General features: G+C 37.7%; 1 protein-coding gene across 1 annotated transcript in view; it reads left to right on the top strand.

Moving 5' to 3' along the window:
- tox3 (TOX high mobility group box family member 3) overlaps positions 1-22,892 on the top strand; it is a 51,259-nt gene that overhangs the window by 23,334 nt on the left and 5,033 nt on the right. The window contains 2 exon segments of the mRNA XM_051116117.1: positions 6,857-6,919; positions 13,686-13,934. Of these exon segments, the coding sequence (XP_050972074.1) occupies positions 6,857-6,919; positions 13,686-13,934 (312 nt within the window).

The following is a 22,892-nucleotide window of genomic DNA, read 5'->3' as shown; positions in this document are numbered from 1 at the left end:
TAAACCTTTTTTTAGTGAGTATAGAGGTTAGAATTGTGTAAAACTAATTTTTTTTTTTTTACTTTTTTTTATTTGTATTAAAATAATGTAAAGAATGCAATGTTTAATGTAAATTAAAGCACTAATGCTAAAGAACGTGAACAAAACAAATGGGAGAACGACTAAAACTTGACATCATTAATCGACTAGTTGACTAGTCATGTATCGTAACTTATCCCAAACAGGGGCGTGTCTTGTGCTCGTTACTGTTCACTAACGAGGCATTGGTAGCATTTGCATTGCTCTCATCTTGTTAATTACAGAGGCTCCATTGTCTGATCTGACCCATTTACAGCATTCTCTCTTTCATTCTTTCAGTTTGTCTCATCCTCCCATCACAGCTAATCTCATTTGGCATCTGGCTCAATCCCACCCTGCCATGAACATGAGAGGGTCTGCTCTCTCACTGAAGAGAGCCAAGAGCGACAACAACACCCCCTGTGTCCGCTTCCATTCACGCTAACTTCTGTTTCCTAAAAGCTCTCGTTCATTATATTTCTGTTTATCGACATCAGTTGTTAAATGTACAGCTGACAAGTGAGTGGTGATTTAAAGCCGCACTTCTTGTCCTTCTGTGATATCCGTTTGAGAGTAATGTTTGTTCAGTTAATATTCATGAGTTGTGGATCTGCATGTGTCAGTGATGCGAGAGAGAGAGGCAGGTAATGGGATTTAAAACAGGGTGAATGCTGATGGTGTGAATGAATAACTTAAAGCCTGGAGCAGTGCTAGTGTACACACACACACTCACACTTCTTTCTTTCCCCTTGCTGTTTGTATTATGTAGACCCACATTAGTGATGAAATGAGGCATGAACTTTTTTCCATCTTCTCAGAATCCACCTTGTGTTCTCTCTCTCTTTAATTTGATAGATCTCACACACACTTTATTCATCTCCCTTTCTCAAAAAGTGATCTTTTTGAAATTTCATTAGTAAAGTCAAAATGAATTGCTGTTTGCAACCCATTTTCTGTAATGTAACTTATTTCAATGAAACTGGAAATGGGAAAAATGTGTGCGGTGGAATCAATTAGATCATAAAAATATGTTCTACACCAGAATACAACAGGACGCAATGTGAGTTAAAACAGTGCATACGTTGATGTTTGACTATTTGCTTTAAAAAAAACAAACAAACCAAGGTTCTTTGTTGGTGTATATGGTACAAAGAAACTTTAACATCCGTGGAACCTTTCCATTGCACAAAAAGTTATTAATGGTGTTCTTTATGTTCTTTAGATTATTAAAGGTGCTTTATGTCATTTTTTTGACTGCACTAAAGCGGTGGTTCTCAACTCCAGTCCTCGGGGCCCACTGCGCTGCACATTTGTTATGTTTCTGAATCTGACACCCTCAGTTCAGTTCATGGATCTTTCTCCTAATGAGCTGATGATCTGAATCAGGTGTGTTAAATGAGGGAGACATACAAAATGTGCAGAGCAGGTGGCCCTGAGGACTGGAGTTGAGAACCACTGCACTAAAGCATAAAAACACTATAATACATTTGCAGATATTTACACTCAAAAAAATGCTGGGTTAAAAACAACCCAACTTGGGTTATTTGGCAACCCAGTGCTGGGTAAATATTGAACAGAACACATACTGGGTTATTTTGACCCAGCTGGTTGGGTTAAATTACCAATCATGCTGGGTTATTTTATTTAAATCAACTATTGTTATTTTAAATTATTATATTGCTGGTTTAAAATGTACTGAAACGTATAAAAAACACACACACAGAATAACTAGAGGCAACAGCAATAATCAAAAGATGAACATTTATTATTAAGCAAGAACGCATGGACAAAATACAAGACAAATTTAATTTATTTGGGTGAATACAGCATAATTTACAATATCACATACATTTAAACTCGTTTTAGACATAAAAAATGTAACATTTAAAAGTAGCATTTTAACGTTAGTATATTCAACCGTTCTCTTTAATCACTTTTTACCGAAATAGTGCTAATTCTCATGCAGGTGTGTCGCCGAAATCTGAGCCAGTAAAGGGCTGCTATTCGCCGGGGAACTGGCCTCGCGTTTACTCATATCTGAGAGATGCTGTGACTGAATCCAAAACCTGCCCATAAACAAACAGTACTGACATTAGAGAACATATTTTAATATCAGACTAAATTAAACTCAGTTCAATAACGAATAAAATCCATTTATTTTATGCAAGGCAAAAGGCGTTTCCATCCTGACTGACATCTCGTCCTTATGTTGCGTTGCGCAAAAAAAAATACAATTTACAGCACAGTAAAGAATTTATAAATTAAATAAAATGTATACAAACCTTTATTTCGCTGTAGAAGTGCAGCAAATCAGTGGCGCTGAGAACGGCTCTCCTGTGGAGGACTCGAAAAGCTTTGACTGTAACTCAGCAGCTGGGTTGTTTCATTAGAGACAGGCTTAACTCAGTTGCTGGGTAGAAAAAAATGACCCAGCAACTTATTACAGAAAAACTACCCAGCACCTGGGTAAAAAAAAATGCTAAAAAAAAATAACCCAATAAAATGACCCAACAAGTTGAACCCAGCATTTGGGTTAAAATAAATAACATGTTTCCTACAATCTAAAAAATGCTGGGTTAAGTTCACATACTAGTTTCTCCGAAAAACAATGCTACAACTAGTTATTCTATTTTGAAAATGTGCACTCTGTGTCAGAATGTCTGTTTTTGTTTTGGTCTGTGTGATTCCGCACATTGACAGTTGGTAGAAAACACAGCATAATACAGCCATGGAAGCGAACAAACAAACTGGGCCAAAGATCGCACATTCTACCTGATATAAAAAAGCCCCGCCATCCAACTAAAAAGCTCTATGACCAGAGGCACATTGCAGTGCGGATAAGTCAACTCCTCAGCTTGCAGTGTAAGGCTTGTCGTCTTCCATTGCCAATTGGGCTCATTTCTGTTGCGTGCCCTCAATCTGACAACCCACGTGAGTGTCGAAAAACAACATTTTGAATTTGTACTGCACTACCCATTTCAACCGCTAGCTGTCAATATTACATAGTGCATCTTTAAAATATTTTTTACACTAAGAAAAAATGGTTCTCTAAGAACTGAAAGGTGAAACTGAACCATGAATGATTCTTCAATGGCACTGCTGTGAAATTATCCAATAGCCTGAGTGGCCTAAGTGATGTCAAGGATGAACAAATCATTTTTTGATTTAAAGATTATTGAGAAACATCTTTTTCTTTGGAATATCATGCATTCATGAATCTTTCAAAATAATACCATTTATTTGGAAAGTCCATTCTGCAGTTATATTGATTTATTTATTTTTTTTAATGAGATGTTTAGTCAAAGACCTCTCTATCTGTCTCTCTCCCCACTGTTTACTCCTAAAACTCATTTTCCTCTACAGAGACACATGCTAAAAAGCAGAGGGCATTTGCTTTTTTCAAACTACTCTTAAGCAACACCAGTTCACCATCATGTATTTAAATGGGTAGGACTAAATGGCACCTAAAACTGGACCATAGACAGCGGACTCCTACTGATATGATCAGAAGAACATTTAATAACAACAAAAAACAGCATTGAAAAGTAGTCATTTTTCAGAGTTGCTATTTTCAGAGAGACATTATTCCGTTGACATTATGGTGGTGTTTTGTGCGAGGCAGCGTGGTGTTCCTCTTTAGTGTGGATGCACCAGGTGAGAGCTCCAAAAGGCCTCCTCAGCCCAAAACACCTGCTCTTCAAGTCGTGCAGCTGCCGTGAGGCCCGCGTGTGTGTTTGCGTTGTGCACGGGTACACGTGTATATGTGCCGGTTAGACTTTTAACATATCAGCTCATTCTTTTTCTGCCCCCCCCGCTCTTTCTCTCGCTCACTCTCTCTCCAGGGCATAGACTAATTAATGGATACCATTCGCAGTTGATTAGCTACAGTTCCTTCGGTAATTACATTCGCATACTAACCACTCAGACAAAAAGATGAGGGGGAGAGAGAGAACAAAGCAAGGGAAAAATAAATTAATGCTCTTCTCATTTTGCTCTGATCTTAATTTGTTCCTGCAATTGTTTGCCCTCCACAATAAGATAAGAAAGCCCTTTTCCCTCTTATTCCAACTCTTCTGGTTGTGTAACATCTGAAGGAATCACTTTGTTTTAAACAGACAAAAGCGTGCTGTTGGATGCACCGTTGAATCAGGGCCTTGAGGCTGTTGTGGTTGATGTTTGTGTGTGTGCGTATGATCCTCACGTGTGTGTGTATGCATGATTTGTCTGGTTATAGAGGGCCCTCTGTGCTGGCCCTCCAGCTGCTAACCCATAATTCCTCATTTTGCTTTTCCATTGTTCCTACCTGTCAGTGTGTTTGTGTCTCAGAAGAAAAGATAGGATGCCTGCCATTTCAACAATTTGCCATCACGTTTGATTTAGAGGGCTACAGATAGAATAAAGGATCAGGATAAAGAAAAGAGCTCCATTTAGAAAGCAAGCTGTAGAAAACTACATGGATGTACTGTGCAATAAACCACCCACCTCCACCATTCAATCATATTTTCACATGTTAAAAAAATGACCTGAATATACTGCACGTACCCTCAGTTTTAACGCAAATTATTCACATTTCAAACCTTTTCTGTTGTCTTTGTGTGTGTGTGTGGGTTGTCTTGCAAGCTGCTCTGTGTTCACCTACTGTAATAAACCGTGATCTTTCATCAGCCTGTGTGGGTATTTCAGATTAGTAACACGACTGTGTGACTCTCCCCCCCCCTCCCACTTTTGTAATGCAAAGTTAGTCTCTGCATAACAGACAGCAAGCCACACCTAGCTGTCATACTGATGCATTACAGTACAAGATGATGTGGGGCGAATTAGCAGCTGGGATACTTCCTGTGTCATTGGTTGAACTAATCATTGAATCGTTTGGGTACCACCTTCCAAGATATAAAAAATATTTCAGATATAATTTGTGCAAGTACATTAGTATTTTCAGTGGCTGTTGAATATTTGGAATCCATTCTGAAATTCTAATTCATGTAATTATTATCATACTTTTACATTTGAATTTGAATTTTAAAACAACTTTGTTCTCTATTCTCATTGTGGCTTTAAAATATCTCATGCAAGAATAAAATAGAGTTGACATCTATAGTTAAAAATAAACCAGGTACTTTTCATTAAATTTGGTCATTTGATTATTTTCAATAATTTGATTAAATTCATTTAATATATATATTTAACAGCACTATTTACAAGTGCAACACAGCCTTTTGTAAGTGAAGACAAACAAATTATTTTTAAAAATAGTTAGGACCTGGCTCTTTAAAATGATTGAGTTTTTGAATGATTCTCATGAAAGACTGACTCAGTGGAACTACTCCAAGCTTTCAATCAGGGCTGTCGCGATTCGTTGATTCTGTTGGAGTATTCGATTTTTACAAATCCTGATTTCATTTTGCCTGCGTCGAGAAAGCGGCAAATATCGGAAGTGGTGCATTTCACGAACGAGAATCCATGAAACGCATTATTAGACTTTTAGAAATTAAGCATAATAATGGCTATAGCATTTCTGTTGTAAAGAAATGACCAAATATTAAAGATTAAGTGGACATTTTAATTAAATGTTGTTGAGTCAGTATTAAACACAGATTATTAAGAATGCGAAATAAAGTGTAAAAACAATTGTCAGGTCGTTGGCACCCTCCAGTCTTTTGTTGTGATGCGTAATGTACATTAGCTCTGTTTTAAAACTTTGTATTTTAACAGTTTTGTTCAATAAAACCATATGATTTCTTGCTTTCAATACTTTAACTAATTATTGCCTCATTGCTATTCAATATGAATTTTAAGTATTTTAAAGGCTATTGTTCACTTTTGTGGTTTTGTTACCCACAAAAAAAATTATAATTATAGTGCCCTATGAAATCCATTTTATATCCAAATTCATTTTTTACATTTTTAATAGTTAAATAAAATTTAATAAAACGTGTATATATTGACATTCAGAACATGCTGACTTTTTTTAGGCTTTTGTTATTATTCTTTTTATTTAATTTTCACTAGGTTTGTTTACATTTTTACTCTTTTAGTTTTATTGGTCAAGGTCTTGTTTACATTTATACTTTTTATGGTACAGTACTACTGAATGGCAAAATTGCAAGTTGTTGATTTTTTTTTTTTTTTTTTTTTTTTTTTTTTTTCGCGGAAAAACAATAATTTAAATTTATTAATCATTAAATTAGTCGATAGATTAATCAATATAAATGTAGTCGTTAGTGGCAGCCCTACTTACAGGTCGAATCTCCAAACCAAACTCTATTCTTTTAGAATTCAACTCCCAGCTCTACTATTTTGTGCACAAAACAAATTTCATTCTTCGTGACTAAGACTCATTAAAATGTTTGATTTTTGAGTTTTTGAATGATTCTTTTGAATGACTGACTCAATAGAACTGCTCCAAGCTTTGAAGTCGAATCTCAAATCCCGATTCCTCAGAATCAAATAATGAATTCTTTTAGAATTCAACTCCCAGCTCTACTATTTTGTGCATAAAGCAAATTTCATTCTTATGTGGTGACTAAGGATCATTAAAATGTTTGATTTTGAGTTTTTGAATGATTCTCTTGAATGACTCTCCCGAATGGAACTAATGCAGACTTTGGAGTCGAATCTTCAATCCCGATTCCTCAGAATCAAAGAATCTATTCTTTTACAATTTAACTCCGAGCTCTATTATTTTGTGCATAAAATTCATTCTTTTATAGTGACTGAACAATTCGATTAAAGTGAATTGGAGAGAGAGGAAAGGGCAACTGAAATAACTAATGTGTTCTCTGTTTTTTTCCTTTTGCAGTTTGGGAATAACAACAACTACATGAACATGGCTGATGCCAATGGAGCTCTATTAGCAGGAGATGTGAGTATATGCTTGAGAATAACCTTTCCGTGGATTGTTAGTTCATGCCATGAGCCATATTATTCTGGAATTACTAAGCAGTCATTTCCATGTCTAACCATTTATTGTTTTAAAACAAAGTCAATTAATTTAGCATGCATGCCTGTGTATGTTCAAATAAAATGATTAATTTCAGCGGCAGGTGTGCAGCTGCTGCATTTACATAAAACACGATTAGCTCCCTACATGCCTTTCTGAACTGCTTTGGGATTTTCCATAGCCCAAACCCTTTAAGCTTAGAGCTTGTTACGCCAACGGCTACATGTTCGTACACATACGCTCCCGATGTTATAATCTGACTGAATGATTCCTCCAGTGGATCCGGTATGTTTACGTATCAATGCTTAGCGTTAACAGAGCGACCGGCTCAGTACTGACCGGAGGTTGAGGAGCACAGGGGGTGCTGAGCGTTGAGATGGGATTAGGGTTGCTTTTACAGGGTGATATATAGCACAGGTGCTCACATCCTGCTGATACGCACCAGGTGAAAGCTGTCGTCAGGCTCTGGTGACGGCTGAAGGAGTGTGTATGTAAACACCTGTCCCCATGATCATTTAAAGATACCATCAAACTAGAAAAGGAAAGAAAAGTGGCACCTCTCACAAAAGTCACTATTTCTCTCCATCATTTTTTTTTTTTTTATCCCCTGTCAGTGAGTCTGACAACATATACTGCAAATCACAGGTTGTGTATGTCAGGCTGGCCTCACTATCTGTGTGTGATTGTATACAGGCGCTTTACAGTACATGTTGTCACTCACTGTTACGCTCACTCTTGCCACTGCCTGATTTCCATCACATTTCCAATGCAAATCTCCTCCTCACAATCTCAACGGCATCGATAGACTCATGCTGGCTAAGCAAAGATAATGTCTGTGCATGTGAAGTGCGTTTGTTGCACATTTGTTGGTAACGACATATTAGCGCGGGCCTCTCGCTTCATTTTCATTTTAAGTTTAGGCGGTGAAGCCGCAGCTTTGTCACAGGCAGTTGTACCCACATTTGATCGAGTCGGTTGCAATCTCCATAAATTCTTCTGATAAAAGTGTTCCTTTGCCGAGGCCGAGCTCCAAGTTGGCACCTGCGGTGGAAGTAGAGCTGTCGAGTGTTGACGGAAAATTTCCCTCAGTCGAATTTTTCCCTAAGAAATAACGTTTCCTCCTTTGCACTGCAGCTGGTATTATGACACATGACACAATGAAATTAAAACCATTAACATTTAAATTCCTCTTTTTCACATACCTGAAATATGTGGAGGGAGGTGGGAGGGCGATATTGTTTCTTGTAACTCAAGCTGAAGAGAAATTAAAGGGACTTTACCCTAGTGAGTGCTGTAATTTCACAGTGTGATGGGTTTTCCATGAGCTTTAGCTCTTTCATTAATCTGCTTAATGTGTCATCTTTAGGCGAGAGAGAGAGAGAAACCGGGAGAGAGAGGCTAAGTATCTCTGAGTCTGACACTCTGCACTTTGTGTATGAATCTCAATATACTGTATATAACATGAGTTTTAATGTAAAACCGATTTTTAAATACGCATCATTTTATTTTTTTTTAAAAAGAAGTTTGAGAAGCTGTGGTTGCCAGAAAACACAGTGTCTATGCACATTAAAAAAAATACAGTGACGATGTTTTAGGTACTGTGGGATGCCATACTAATGCCTGTTTACGCTATTTTACAATGTATAACCGTATTTTTTATAAAGTGATAGAATTTAGATTTAGCTTATCTGCTAGAACTATCAGTCTTTTTTTTTTTCTTAAAAAGACAGTTTACCCAAAACTTAAAATTCTGTCCTTAATTACTCACCCTCATGTTGTTTCAAATCCGTAAGACCTTTGTTCATCTTCGGAACACAAATTAAGATATTTTTGATGAAATCTGAGAGCTTTCTGACCCTGCATAGACAGCAACGCAACTGACATGTTCAAGGCCCAGAAAGGTAGTAAGGATGTTGTTATAAATGGTCCATGTGAGACCAGTAGTGTTATGAAGCTTGAACTTGATTCAACAATTTCTTCTCTTTTGTGTCGTTCGACACGTTCACAAGAGTAGCATGGCGCATACATGTGGTTTTTTACGGTAACATTTTTAGTTGCAAATTATCGATAATTCATACACATTGATCATGAGAGATAAATAGTATTTTAAATATGATAATATATGCAAACCACATTATCTTGAACATTGTAATGCAACGTGATATGGAAAGCATATATCACAGTGCTTGATAAGGTGACCTCTTCCTTCCTGCTGTTGAACCGAAACTGATACGGCCATATTCAGTTCCACTTAGTAATATCACTTATCACACACAATCTCATTACACACATGTAATCACTACTGTATATGTAGAAATGGATTTGGAATGGCTGCTGTTGGACTCTGAGAGTCTTTGCCACTGTCATCTGAGGAGCGCTTTTCTCTCTGCTCGGTTGACGTTAGGAGCTTTGCTCTATCGATCCTTCTAACCATCATGCTCAGTAATTGTGATGCACTGCCTTTTAACAACTGCTGCTTATGTCTCTGCTGAATCAGTTTACTAAATCTACAAAGCGAAAGGGCTTATTGCTTCATAATCGGTGCTATTGGTTTACCTTGGTCATCTGAATTTAGTATACTGGGGTTGATGAATGAATACAAGTTGAGTAGCGATTTAGTTATTTATGTTGAATTAAAGAGATAGTTCACCCAGAAATGAAAATTCTGTCATTATTTACTTAATCTGTTTTGTTTATGCAAACCTGCATGCAACACAAAAGAAGATATTTTCAAGTATGTTGGTAACCAAACAGTTTTGTTTACCAGTGACCTTCACTGCACACACAAAAAAACCAGAAACATTGATTAAATGTTCCTTTATGTTAGACAGAAGAAAGTCAGTCATACGGGTTTGGAACGACATGAGGTTTAGTAAATTATGACAATGTTCAATTTTTAGGTCTTTTATGTCACATAATGTATAAAAATGTTTTGCCCTTTTGGATACATGGCTAGCATACAAATGCAAATAATTGCAGATGATGAAGATGATGATGTGTTTAATTTATGTCTGTGGAGATTGAAGAATAATAAACAGTACTGTAAACTCCACCCAGGCTCTCAAAGGTCTTGCTTTAGTATTCTGCACAAATGAAGGCTTGAGGGTTGGACCGCCTTGCAGTGGCAGGTGAAAAGAGGAAATTATGACAGAAATATTACACTATTGTATTCTGTGTACAGATGATTTATGTATAACCTAAGGCTGTTTGTAAATTAAAATCAATCGTGATTAATCTCATGATGGTTTGTAATAAACATGATTAATTTATCACAATTGGTTTTGGCAAAATTTGTCTCTAAACATATATTCATATCAGCTGTACTGTGTGTTATGCTTTATTGGATTCATATTCTCTTTTAAGCATTAAGAAACTAAATATTATAACAATGTTTTTTTAATGCCTAAAGATCTATCAAATATATGAACAAACACACCTTTTAAGTGAACCAAATGAAAATGAACCTTGTAGTTGCATTTACATTTGAAATTGGAAGTTACTTTAATTTTTAAAGTGCCTTAGTCCATTTTTTTTCTTTTTCTGTTTCTTTTTCTTTTTCTTTTTCTTTTTCGGTCGGTTTAGAGTTTAGTTCATTTAGAGAGGAATGAATTTGTTTGAAGATTTCTCATAAAAATGAAACTGATTCAGGGTTGCAAGGTTTTCACAACAAAACCTGCCCAATTTCTACTCAAAACTAGCCTAGCCCCAAAAGTAGTAAAATATATGTTTTTTTTTTTGTTTGTTTTTTTTTGTTCCCCTGGTTAAATTACCATTCCAGGGGCTAAATATTATGTTATTGGGGTCCCGCAGATATGAAAAACAACCCACTGCAACAGTGTTAAAGTAGCCCAATTTCCGCTGAAAAAAATCGTTGGCAACACTGAACCGATCCAAGACCACTTATGTAAAACAAATAAGTGCAAACACACTTAAATATGAAAATTCTGTCATTAATTACTCATCCTCATGTTGTTCCAAACCCGTAAGACCTTCGTTCATCTTCAGAACACAAATTTAAATATTTTTTTAAGAAATTCGACCCTCTAACCCTCCATAGACAGCAGAGTCCTACCATGTTCAAAGTCCAGAAAGGTACCAAGAACATCGTCAAAATAGTCCATGTGACATCAGTTGGGTTCAACCGTAATTTTATGAAGCTATGAGAATACTTTTTGTGCGCGAAAAACTGAAATAACAATTTTATTCAACAATTTTAGCCTCTGCATCACTCTAGCGCCATTTTGGAGAGTACCACACTCTCAGATTTCATTAAAAATATCTTAATTTGTGTTCAAAAGATGAACAAAGGTCTTACGGGTTTGGAATGACATGAGGGTGAGTAATTAACAGAATTTTCATTTTTGGGTGAATTATTCCTTTAAAATCAGTGCTTTCCTCCACCTGAACTGAAGATTGAGGCCGATTTCACACATACTGGCCTGATCTTTCACCACACACAAATAGACTCTCCAGTGACCTACTACCTCATCCCAGAACACCAGCGCTACATTGACAGCTGACAGCTTCTGTACTTCAGTCGTGCTACAGCCGTATCTCAATTCTCATTTACACACACAAACACCACCACACTGTCTCCGAGAGCAGATGTTAATTTAAATCTCTGCCTTCTCTCTCTCATTTCATTGTGTTCAGTCAGGTGTCCAGTGTTTTGTTTTGTTATTTGTAAAGGTCAGTGTCATTTTAGTTATGCTCTGATGTGAAAAAGATGAAGAAAGGGACTATATGTACCTCACATTTGATCTTTGAATGTCGTATCAGATCTTACAGCACAGCTGTGTGTTGTTGGGACATTTAGGTCGGGCCACTCTCTTTTTCTCTCCCCCTCTCTCTCTCCTTCTCACTCTTTCTTTCTCTCTGCGGTATTGTACTGTGAAAACATGCTGGCACTGCAGGTCTTATTCATAGAGAAAGGTCATGAAGTAAAGTAAATGAAAAGAGCACTACTCTCGCTCACTCTCTTCCTGTTTTCTCTGCTTTGCTGTCATTCATTCATCCCGTTTCCCTATTTTATCAATCTTGTGTTTATTTTTTATTTAGTTCCTTTCTCTCGCTCTCTCTTTCTCTCTTTTCTTCCCTGTTGGCCTTTGAATTCAGTGTCAGTGATGTCTTGTGATCACTGCCATGTGCATGACATCCGAAGCTTGCGTTCTTCTCTCATGACACAATTTGTATTATTAATGCCTCAACGCTGCTGTTTTGATTAACACACTGTTAACTGCTGCAATGCCACAGGGAGGGAAAATGAGTTTGTAGCTTGTGTGTTAATGGAGAAGTGGGAAACAGAGCTGGGCTGGCCACTAATGGCTTTAGTTGGAGGTAATGTGAACATGTGTTAGGCACTGCAAGCCCCTGGCCCTCACTATGACAAAACACACCACTGCCTTTACAAGATCCGCTGCTCACAGCTGTGGAAAAAACGCTGCAAGTTAAATGCTGGAATGGAGCCACATAAAAAATGAAATAAGAGGGAGAGGTGACGAAAAAGAGCTGATTATTAGCCTTACCCCTCGGCTGGATCTCATCATACAGGCATTGAATGAGCTTCGAGTCTCCATATATGTGTGTGTGGGTGTGGATGGGGGGATGGTGGTCAGGTTTTGCCTACATTGTGAGGACCAAAATGTCTTTATTAGGATAGTAAGGAAACCTGAAATCACCCACATTGTAACCAGCCAATATCTGCGTGGAAAAAGTCTTCATAAAAGTACTAAAAATGTCTAAATGAAACTCTGTGAATGTGTGTTTGCACTAAAATGAGAACATTAATATGCTCTAAAAAATGTGTTGGCATATTCGCTGTGCACATTATGCTTTTACAAAGGAGTAAGAATAAAACTGGTAAGAAAGAAGGTTGAGAATGAGGAAGTGGGAATATGAAAGCCAAGATATTGAGTGATGGGAAGAAAGACAAACAGCTTCAGAGGATGGATGATGTGTTGACATGATGTTGATATGTTTTTCGAGGCAGCGAAGGAAACACGTTGAGAGTATTAAAGTGGAGATTGAGAACAGGATTGAACACGAAACGAGATTCTGAATACATAGAGCAAGAAATTGAGGAAGACGGGAAGAAACAAAGAAAGAGAGAGATGAGTGGAGGTCAGTGGATTCCTCGATGAGGAGCCCAGAGCAGGTAGTCAACATAAGCAAATTAAGTGTGACGATAGGCTGTAATTCACAGGCGGAGGGATTTGGTCGTTTGATGAGCAGATTTGTAGGTGCAACCGAGAAGAACAAAGTGCCACACTTCTGGACAGCCGAAATAATCTGTGGGAACGTTCTCTAAACCCATCACTCCCTGAACTTCCTTTTTTTCCCCCAGCCAACATCATCCTGCTTGGATTAAGCAGCTTTTTTTTGTCCTCCTGCTAGTGTGATAGCCACACAATGTTGCGTTTCAGAGGCAGACATCTTGTTTTTCACATCCTGTTTCATGGAGAGTGTAACGGATTGAGTCAGAATAAACATCCAATTTCTTGTACAAGAATTAAATAGGTTTTCTTATCTCTTCTGCTCTGGTCAACAGATGTTTCACAGCTTTGAAATTAAATGTGTTTCCTATAGTTCTATAGTGTCATTTTTAATAGTATTAACATCATAGTGATTTCAGGTTTTTAACTTCACAAGCAAAATTAATCCCTGATTTTCTCCTTTGTCTTTTTCTTAGACGTTTCATACTCCGAGTCTTGGTGACGAGGAGTTTGAAATACCCCCAATCACCCCTCCTCCTGAGACCGAGCCTGGTATGGGCCTCCAGGAGGTGGACTCACCTTTCCCCGGGCTACCTGACCACCCCAACTCTCAGCGGGGGTCGTTCACCCCTCAGTTCCCACCCCAGAGCCTTGAGCTGCCCTCGATCACCATCTCCAGAAATATGATGGAGCAGGAAGGACAAATCAACAGTGGACACCCAGGCGTAAGTGTCTGGTTATTTGCTTGAACATTTTAAATGATCTCAATGTTTGCAGATGTTGAAGGCAGTTTTTATGCAAAGTCAAAAATGACTCAAATGATATTTCCACAACATCATTCACTGGCAGTTACATTTAGCTTTTAGATCCTCCTGGATTTAAGTGTGGATTTAAAGTCAGGTAGGTTTCCTCCTCTAAATGCAAATAAGTTTGACAAAGGTGTTATGTGCAAAACAAATCAAGGTGGCTGATGCTACGTGCCGTTGTTATAAAACTGGATTCGTATTTGTAGATAAAGCCTTAAAGGGATAGTGCATACATAAATATAAATTCTGCCATCATTTCTTATCTTCCATGGAGCTTAAAGGGTAATATTCTGGCCACTCTTTCCATGTTTATGAAAGTAAATGAGAACTGGTGGAGAAGTCCATAATGACGACAAAAAAACACCATAAAAGTATCATAAAAGTGTTCCCTATGACTCATGCACTTTAAATTCCAAGTCATTTTTAGCCTTAGTCCATAACCAAATAGCTTTGCACAAGGAACACACTGAATTTAGTCATTATTTACTGAAAATCTTCACACCCCCTCTAGGTCTCCTTGGTAAGTTTATGAAACAAGTAACAATATTCAAGAACAAACTGTTCTTTTGGGTCACATCTCTTTATTAATCTCCAGTTAGTTTCTCCAGTTCACAAAACTGGGCTGAATGATTCATTCAAAAATCAGACTAATTCAGTTCTCAGGTTCAACTTTGATCTTTGATCTGGTAGTAATGATTAACAGCTAACTAGATTAGAATTAGATTTACAGATAATGTACTCACCCCCTTGTCATCCAAGATGTTCATGTCTTTCTTTCTTCAGTCGTAAAGAAATTGTTTTTTTGAAGAAAACATTTTAGGATTTCTCTCCATGTGATGGACTTCTATGGTGCCCACAAGTTTGGACTTCCAAAATGTAGTTTAAATGCTGCTTCAAAAGGCTCTAAATGATCCCAGCTGAGAAAGAAGAGTCTTATCTAGTGAAACAGTTGTTCATTTTCTTAAAGCAAAAATTTATATACTTTAACTTCTATAACTTCTTATGTTTACTTCTATAAACTCAAGCGCTTGTCTAGCTCTGCGATGCGCATGCATACTCTCTGCACTCAAGACAGTTAGGGTATGTTGAAAAACTCCCATCTCATTGTCTCCTCCAACTTCAAAATTGTCCCACATCACTGCAAAATTACCAACCCAGTGTTTACAAAGTGAACATGCAAAGACAGTCAAACGTCCTTTACAAAAAACGGTAAAACGGACGATTTTGAAGTTGGAGGAGAAAATGAGATGGGAGTTTTTCAACCACCCCTAACTGGAGCCGGAATGCACAGAGTTCTCACAGAGTTCACACAGAGCTAGAAAAGACTAGCATTTGAGGTTAAAAATTGTACATTTTTTAGAAAATAACCAATTGTTTCACTAGATAAGACCCTTCTTCCTCGGCTGGGAACGTTTAGAGCCCTTTGAAGCTACATTTTGGAAGTTCAAACTCGCAGGCACCATTGAAGACCACTATATGGAGAGAAATCCTAAAATGTTTTCCTCAGAAAAACGACTCAAGAAAGAAAGACATGAACATCTTGGATGACAAGGGGGTGAATACATTATCCATAAATTTTTGTTCTGGAAGTGAACTAATCCTTTTGGAAAGGAACTTGGATTACAGTGCACAAGTCAAATGGACCACTTTTATGATGTTTTAATGGTTATTTTCCAACCTTGTTAAAGACTAAATGCTCCAGTCCGCATTCATTGTGACTTCATGGAAAAGAACAACCAGTATATTCTTTGACGTTTCTATTTTTGGGCTCCATGGAACAAACAGTCATAATGTAAAGTGCACAGAAGAATATCAGGAATAGTAAATGACAATATTTTGAAAAGACAACAGATAGACAATGCATGCAATAAAACTGGTCAGCTTAGCTGAATATATTTATTTTTTTAACCTTGAGTTGCTGTGATGACTAACGTGAAAGATAAAATAAAGGTCTAGGCAAGCATTTGCTTCATAATAATCATGTTTTATGATCAAGCTTTTATGGCTGTTAATTCAGATAGAGAAATGGCTTCTAAATGCCACAGACGTGGATTCATCGAAGAGGAAGCACTGAAAATGCCATGGCTAGACTAGATACTTTAAAACCGCTATAATAGAAATGAAATCGCTATCAGAGAAATCTGAATACATAAAAGGACACAAAGTGACATTAGGCAGCAGATGATGCGTTGGCGGGCTTTTGATTGAGATTTTTCATGAATGTTACAGATTTTTAAACGGTTTGTTTTTATTTGACTTCTGAATAGTTTTTTGCTTTCCCTTAACCTACGGTGGTATATGTATATATGTGGAATAATATATCTTTATTTACATTCCAATATGGATAGGCACCATCAAATTTTATTGCTCTTTTCCTGGCCATCCGTGCTGCTGGCGAGTAAAATAATTGCAGCTTTTAAAATATCTGTGCTGCATAAGTGACCGCCGGAAGGCTTTTTGCCTAAAGAATTTTCATTTCATGGTCAGTTAAGCTCGTATGCATCTGGAAGAAAAACGGAAACCTTGACACAATTACAACACGGCCTGTTCTCACTGCGCTGTGAAGGGATTAGATTTGATTCTCCAACATTATTCCTCTTTAGCAGCTCTTTCTGCGGACAGTGGTTCTGATTGTGTGGGGACTATATTAGCGGGTTTGGGGGAGAATGAGGGCACTCTGCTCTGTGCCTGGTGGCATTGTGACCGTCCCTCTGATTCTTCTCTATCGCTCATCACTCATTGTCCTCCTGAAAGACTCTCAGTCTCTCTCCTCTTAATGGAATTGATCTCAGTTTGTCCTGCTCTCTGGGACTGGTACAGACAGTGCCGTGCCTTTGAGTCAATGCCTCACATTTATAAAGGACTCGCTAAGGGTTAGCGGAAGTTAGCACTGTAACCTCCAACGTCGTCCTTCAGTCATTTTGATGCGTTTTACAATGTCTTACATCTAATGCACAAAGACAGGCCATTAAGTACAATTCGGGATCCAGTCGTTGTACTATTTAAGACAGATGGGCAGCAAGGGACGTATACGTTACCTCAAAAACCAACTCTAAAGTGCAACTTAAATCAATGAGGGATCAAAACAGAACAGCATACCTGTGCTAGTTTCATCTGCCCTTTTGTGTTTCTGCATTGAAGCCAACTATTCCTCTAATTCCTTCCCTCTAATGCTCCACGTATGTCAGGCGAAATTAGCCGCAGATGCTGTTGGCCAAACCCAACTCGGTAAAATCCATTTCTCAGCTGTGAAGAAGTCTGGCGGGATTCAGAATGTGAAGTCATTATTTATTTAATCTGCTCTCCTAACAAGCTCCTGCATCTCGTTTGAGACTCGCTGGAATCTGGGTTCTGACTGGATCTCACAGTAGATGGCAACCATTGAAGACGCACATTATGTGATCACCTATTTAGACACAGTTCAGAGCAGGTTTATCATCCCTATATCTTTTTTTGAAGCAGTATGCATGAATTGAAAAGTAGTTTATTACTTTTGCTGACATTCTTTTGTTATGCATACATTTGATACACTGCACTGTTTCGTGCACAGACTAGAAATCAATATATGAATATAGCTAAATATTTTAGCTAAATGAAAAAATATAATGAATAGACATTTGTACAGAGCAGATGTTTCTGGGATTCAATCTTCAGCGGTACAGTTTGTCTTTAAAACATGATCCCTCACAAACTGACAAGGGTCTGACTGCTGTGTCTGTGAATAAAATGGAAAATATGACCAGTGTTGCAGAAACTATATTTTTCTTCTCCTCCACTACCAAACACACACTCACTTTCTCTCTCACACTTTCCTCTCTCCCCCACTATTTCTCTTTACACGTTTCTGTTATCTTATCTCCAAGCTGAGTAGTTGTGACATCAGTTGTACATCAATCTCTGAAAGTGGATTTTTTTTTTCTCCCCCCTTCACCTTCGTGTTTTTCTTTTCCTTTTTTTTTTTGGCCAGACAGCCATTGTGACATATTGGGCCAGTAAGAAATGAAAGATATTCATGCAGGCATGCAATACTTGTAATGAAGTCTCAGCCTGACCTTCTGTGTGATTGATTCTGTAATTTAGTTTTCTCAGCCAGTACTTGAAATGAAATGAAATCATGTTGAACAAGTTTTAAATACCCATAGTGCAACGGCAGAGGTGGAGGGAGGGAGGAAGAAAATAAGAGATGAGAGTGAAGAGAGCTAGGTTGTAGACTAGCCTTTTTGGAATGATGTTTTCGGACCATTTTTTCAACAATTTGTACAGGGTGCATTGAGCATGAACGGTGTATGAGCTGCATGAAACGAGAGAGTGTGGTGTGTGTGTGTGTTTTGTAGATGGAGTGAGAGAGGAGAGTGAGTAGGTGGAGGAGAAATAGGAGTAGAAAACAATTTATCTTCACGCTACCATGGTCTCTGCAAGCATTCAAAATTCCATTTTCTTATTTTTTTTCTGGAGGAGCCAGTTATGCAGGTGCCCATAAATGGTTGAAAAATAAAGCAGCATGTTGGTTAAGGTTCCAGTGCAGCTGTGAATATGTGCAGGGGGCTGATAAACTATTCATAATAGAGCTGACCTTTTCACACTGGCCAAACTTGTAAGATTCATCCTCATAATTACCATATAGATGATTTTACTGCTTTTTCTGCTATGGAACATTTCCAAGAGCTCTGCGGAAAGATTGAATGGAAATTGAACTTGTTAACATTCTTTTCAGCATGGAACAGCTCATACCAAGCTGCTTTTAATAAACTCTCCAATTCCATTCCCACCCCCCGCAGAATCCCGAGGCCGGTATCTTAAAGAGCAGACCCGAGACTCTCAGCCTTTGACACGGCATCTTCAGATTCTTATCCCGGTCGTCTGAAAGCGGCATCGGTTGTGTTATGGTTATGAACGCGTGCTGGAAAAAGAGGTCTGGGGTGTTTTTTTTTCTCCCCCCCAGTATATTTTCTTGACTGTTTAGTTGCGGTTCCTGCTTTTGATGAAAGGGGTGAGGATACTATTCGAGGCAGAACCAAACAGTCATCCATCAAACGTCTCAGTGTGTCGGACAAGAGGCTCGTCGTGCGTTGCGACTGTTTGGTCAGCATCTCTTTTAATGTCGGAAGCTTTTGTGCCTGTGGTAAAGTATGTTGGGGAATAAAGAGACGAGGAGAAAAAGGTTATTTTTCGCTGGGATACAGTCAGCTGAGATGGGCTGATTGCTGGAATAATAGCAACATTTGCACAAGCACACGCAAACACACAGAGGAGAGGATAGGGCACATCTGGCCTCTTTGCTCTTCAGATAAGAAGTTATTTACAGATTTATGAAGACTATCAAAAGCATCTGTGTAGATGTGAGCTGTGTGTCAGCAGACAATGTTCCAATCAAAATGCAAATGGAGGGTGTGCAGCAGGGACATAAATAAACAGATCGGATACTGACTCACTCATTCTACCAGCTAAACCACTCTGACAGCAGAAATCACATTTCTTTCATTGCCTACAAAGGCTGCTATTAGCAAAAGCTGACTGCTGTTTGTGCGGGTCTAGTTTGAATGCTCCATTCATGCTGCTTCTTTCTTTTCCATCTATTGATTCTACACATAAATATGTATTTTATACCAAATCAGCTCGTGTTTTCTTTTCTGCCGTGTGATCGTTGGGAATTCGGAAGATAATGTTGTCAAATCATTAGATGCTTCAAGATAAATCGCAGCTTCTTTTTCATAATCCGCCTTGGGAATTATTTCTACATCTGTTCTGCTTTGTGCAGCCGGATCAAAGTGCTCCTGAAACTAAAGACCAGTTCTGACCGTTTCCGAGACCTCGTTCACCAACGTAGTCGGTACATGAAAAAAAATCTAAATCAAAAGAGTAAGTGGGCATATGGTCGTCTGACAAATGTTGCATGTTCAAATCATTGATCATGTCGATGTATTCACATGGGGGAGAGAGCCAGAACACAAAGACCAGCCTGAGACTTTGATGATAAATATGAGCTCTCAAAGGCTGCCTTACATCTCTGTGATTCTCTTCGCTCTTTACATTACTGACTGTAGTGGTTTGGTAGAGATTTGTACGGGGCATTGCTGACTGTTAGTGTTGAAGTGTTAGACACAGATGGTCGTGACTAATGAACACAGTAGACAGGTCTGACACAAAGACTGCTTCTGTCACTGCATTCTAGCGATGAAACTAATGCAAATGTGTTTATTTCTGTGACGGCGTAATTCTGTCTTTAATTTGTTTATTTATGCAGCGATTCTTTTGTTTATCCATTTATCCATCTAGTTTAGTCGCTTCGCTTTTTTAGAGTAGGTTTCTTTTCCAGTATCGCTCTAACAGATGTTCAAAACAGCTATTGTTTTGTAGATTGTGTTTTTTGATAAGGCACGGATTTCGATATGAAGCTGCGTGCACCCAGGGAATTAATACGGAGAAAATGCAATCTGTGTGTGAGGGAAGGTGTTAGAATATTGTACTAAGGGAGAGGGGGTTCAGCAGGTCTGGCCAATAAGGCCAGGTGCACAGCTTTATGATGTGTTGACACATACAGATATTGAGTTTGAGTCTCTGAATACCAGATGGAGAGAGAGAAGAGAGAGAGAGTTGATGTAGAATGAAAAAACGAACAAAGGAGATCAAATGAACTCTTGGTTTTCTCTAGCTTTCGACTTGATTTTTACTCTGTAATCTGGTTGCTTTTGGAGACTGTTCAGTCAATGCAAAACACATCAGGTTCGTGTGTCCCCCACCTCTAAATCCCCTAATATATAAAACGTAACACGTGCTTGTTTTAGTTTTGATTGGGACTTTCTTTTTACTATTGCACTAGATAGTTTTTTATATTGAGCTACACTGTAAAGCTGCATATTTTACAGTTTATGAAACATTTTGAGTTTCAAATACTAAAAAAAAACTATTTTCTTGAAACTACATAAAAACTCTTGCCAGACCAACAAAATTACCTCAAATGTTGTCCCAACTTTTTGCATTCTCGGCATGCCTTCTAATAGTCAACTAACTGTTAGTTGACAAGAAGAGGTTTGGTCATCCAAAATTTTATTAGTTGCTTAGTCATAGAAAAAATTAAAAATAAAAATAAAATTAAAAAATAAAATAAATAAAAATCCACAGGAAGTGGCAAAGTCATGCAGTCCGTGACGGACAGATTATTAACAGCTGGTCTGTGTGGTAATATAGTACATCGGGCAGGACATTTAAACACTCACCTCTCATTCATTGAGCTCAAATATGACTTCTCAAATATGGCAGCTCAATCTAACGTTAACCTAGAAAATTGTGTGCTGTTCAAGTATATGTGCAGAGTATGGAAGCTGCACGACAGATGGAGGCGCCAGTGCGCTCACTTGCTCCGTCATTTTTGGTCATACGGATAAAAGTATTAAATCTTTTGAATCTGTATAGACTCTACATTTATTTGTGTGCACTCAGAATAAAAACAAAACATTGCACTTTTATAAAATAATAAAAGCAAAAAGGATGCGCTTTCTGCCGTCTCTGTCTCTGTGAACTTGAGCCCGAAACTCTGTGTATACTTGCCTTACAGACATGAAAAATATATCTATAGAGAGTGAAATGTCTACTTATAAATGAACCAATTTAAATTAAAAAAAAATGTTCTCAGATTACATAATCCGTATGAAACGTGCATACAGGCGCATCTACGACTGTGGACATGACGAGTCAGTGTCGCAGACTGCATCTCTTAAGCCAAAAACAAAGAAATCACTAGTTTATCAACAAAATTATTAAAATGTTAAGTCTCCTTGCAGTTTTTCCCTGACACATTCATAATTATTATATCTGGCAATGCACTGTGGCAGCCTTTTTTGCATGCACTTGAGCGCTTATTAGGCTATGTAGGCAATTAATATCTCATTATTATGATTTATATGGTTTATTAATAAATGTGCAACTAATAGTCGATTAATGCTTAAAATGACCGACTACTAGTCATACTAGCATAATAATCTTTAGTTGAGGGCAGCCCTATTACAAAAACGATGTTGTCTACATATTAGATTTAATTATCCATTAAGGTTTCTGTAACAACTCACTATTTGTCATTCATAAATAAACATAAAATTGATTATGTGGTGACACTTTTTTTTTTTTTTTTTTTTTTTTTTTAAGTGACACTTTTTTTTCATGCAGGAAACCAAAAAAATAAATAAATAAATAACCTCAATGACAGTAATTATTGTTTGTTGATGTGACAAGAATTATTCTATTAGCAAAATAAGACAATCAGCATTCCATGAACAAACAAATTTACACTGGATAAACAAAGTATCTTTACTGAGAAGAACTAAAAAACTATTGTTGAGAGAACTCAAAAGTCTTACTGTATCAAGTTATTTTTTTACGTTTTCTCAACTATTTATTTTTTTACAGTGTAGGTAGTTCACCCACAAATGAAAATTCTGTCAGTAATTACTCACCCTCATGTCATTCCAAACCTGTAAGACCTTCATTCATCTTTGGAACACAAATGAAGATATTTTTGATGAAATCCGAGAGCTTTCTGACCCTGCATATACAGCAACCCAACTACCACATTCAATGGCCAGAAAGGTAGTAAGTACATTGTTAAAATAGTCCGTCTGACCTCAGTGGTTCAACCTAAATTTTATGAAGCTACAAGAATACTTCCTGTGTGAAAAGAAAACAAAAATATTGACTGTATTTAACAATTTCATCTATTCTCTCTCAATCTTTGACACACGTTTACGCGAGTACCACATAAAATTACGGTTGAACCACTGATGTCACATAGACTATTTTAACAATGTCCTTGCTTCCTTTCTGTGCCTTGAACGTGTTAGTTGCGTTGCTGTCTATGCAGGGTCAGAAAGCTCTTGGATTTCA

This window comes from Labeo rohita, chromosome 7 (assembly GCF_022985175.1).
Source record: "Labeo rohita strain BAU-BD-2019 chromosome 7, IGBB_LRoh.1.0, whole genome shotgun sequence".
Lineage (NCBI taxonomy): Eukaryota > Metazoa > Chordata > Actinopteri > Cypriniformes > Cyprinidae > Labeo > Labeo rohita.
Note: the sequence above shows the minus strand (reverse complement) of the source record. Positions and strands in the feature narration are given on the sequence as shown.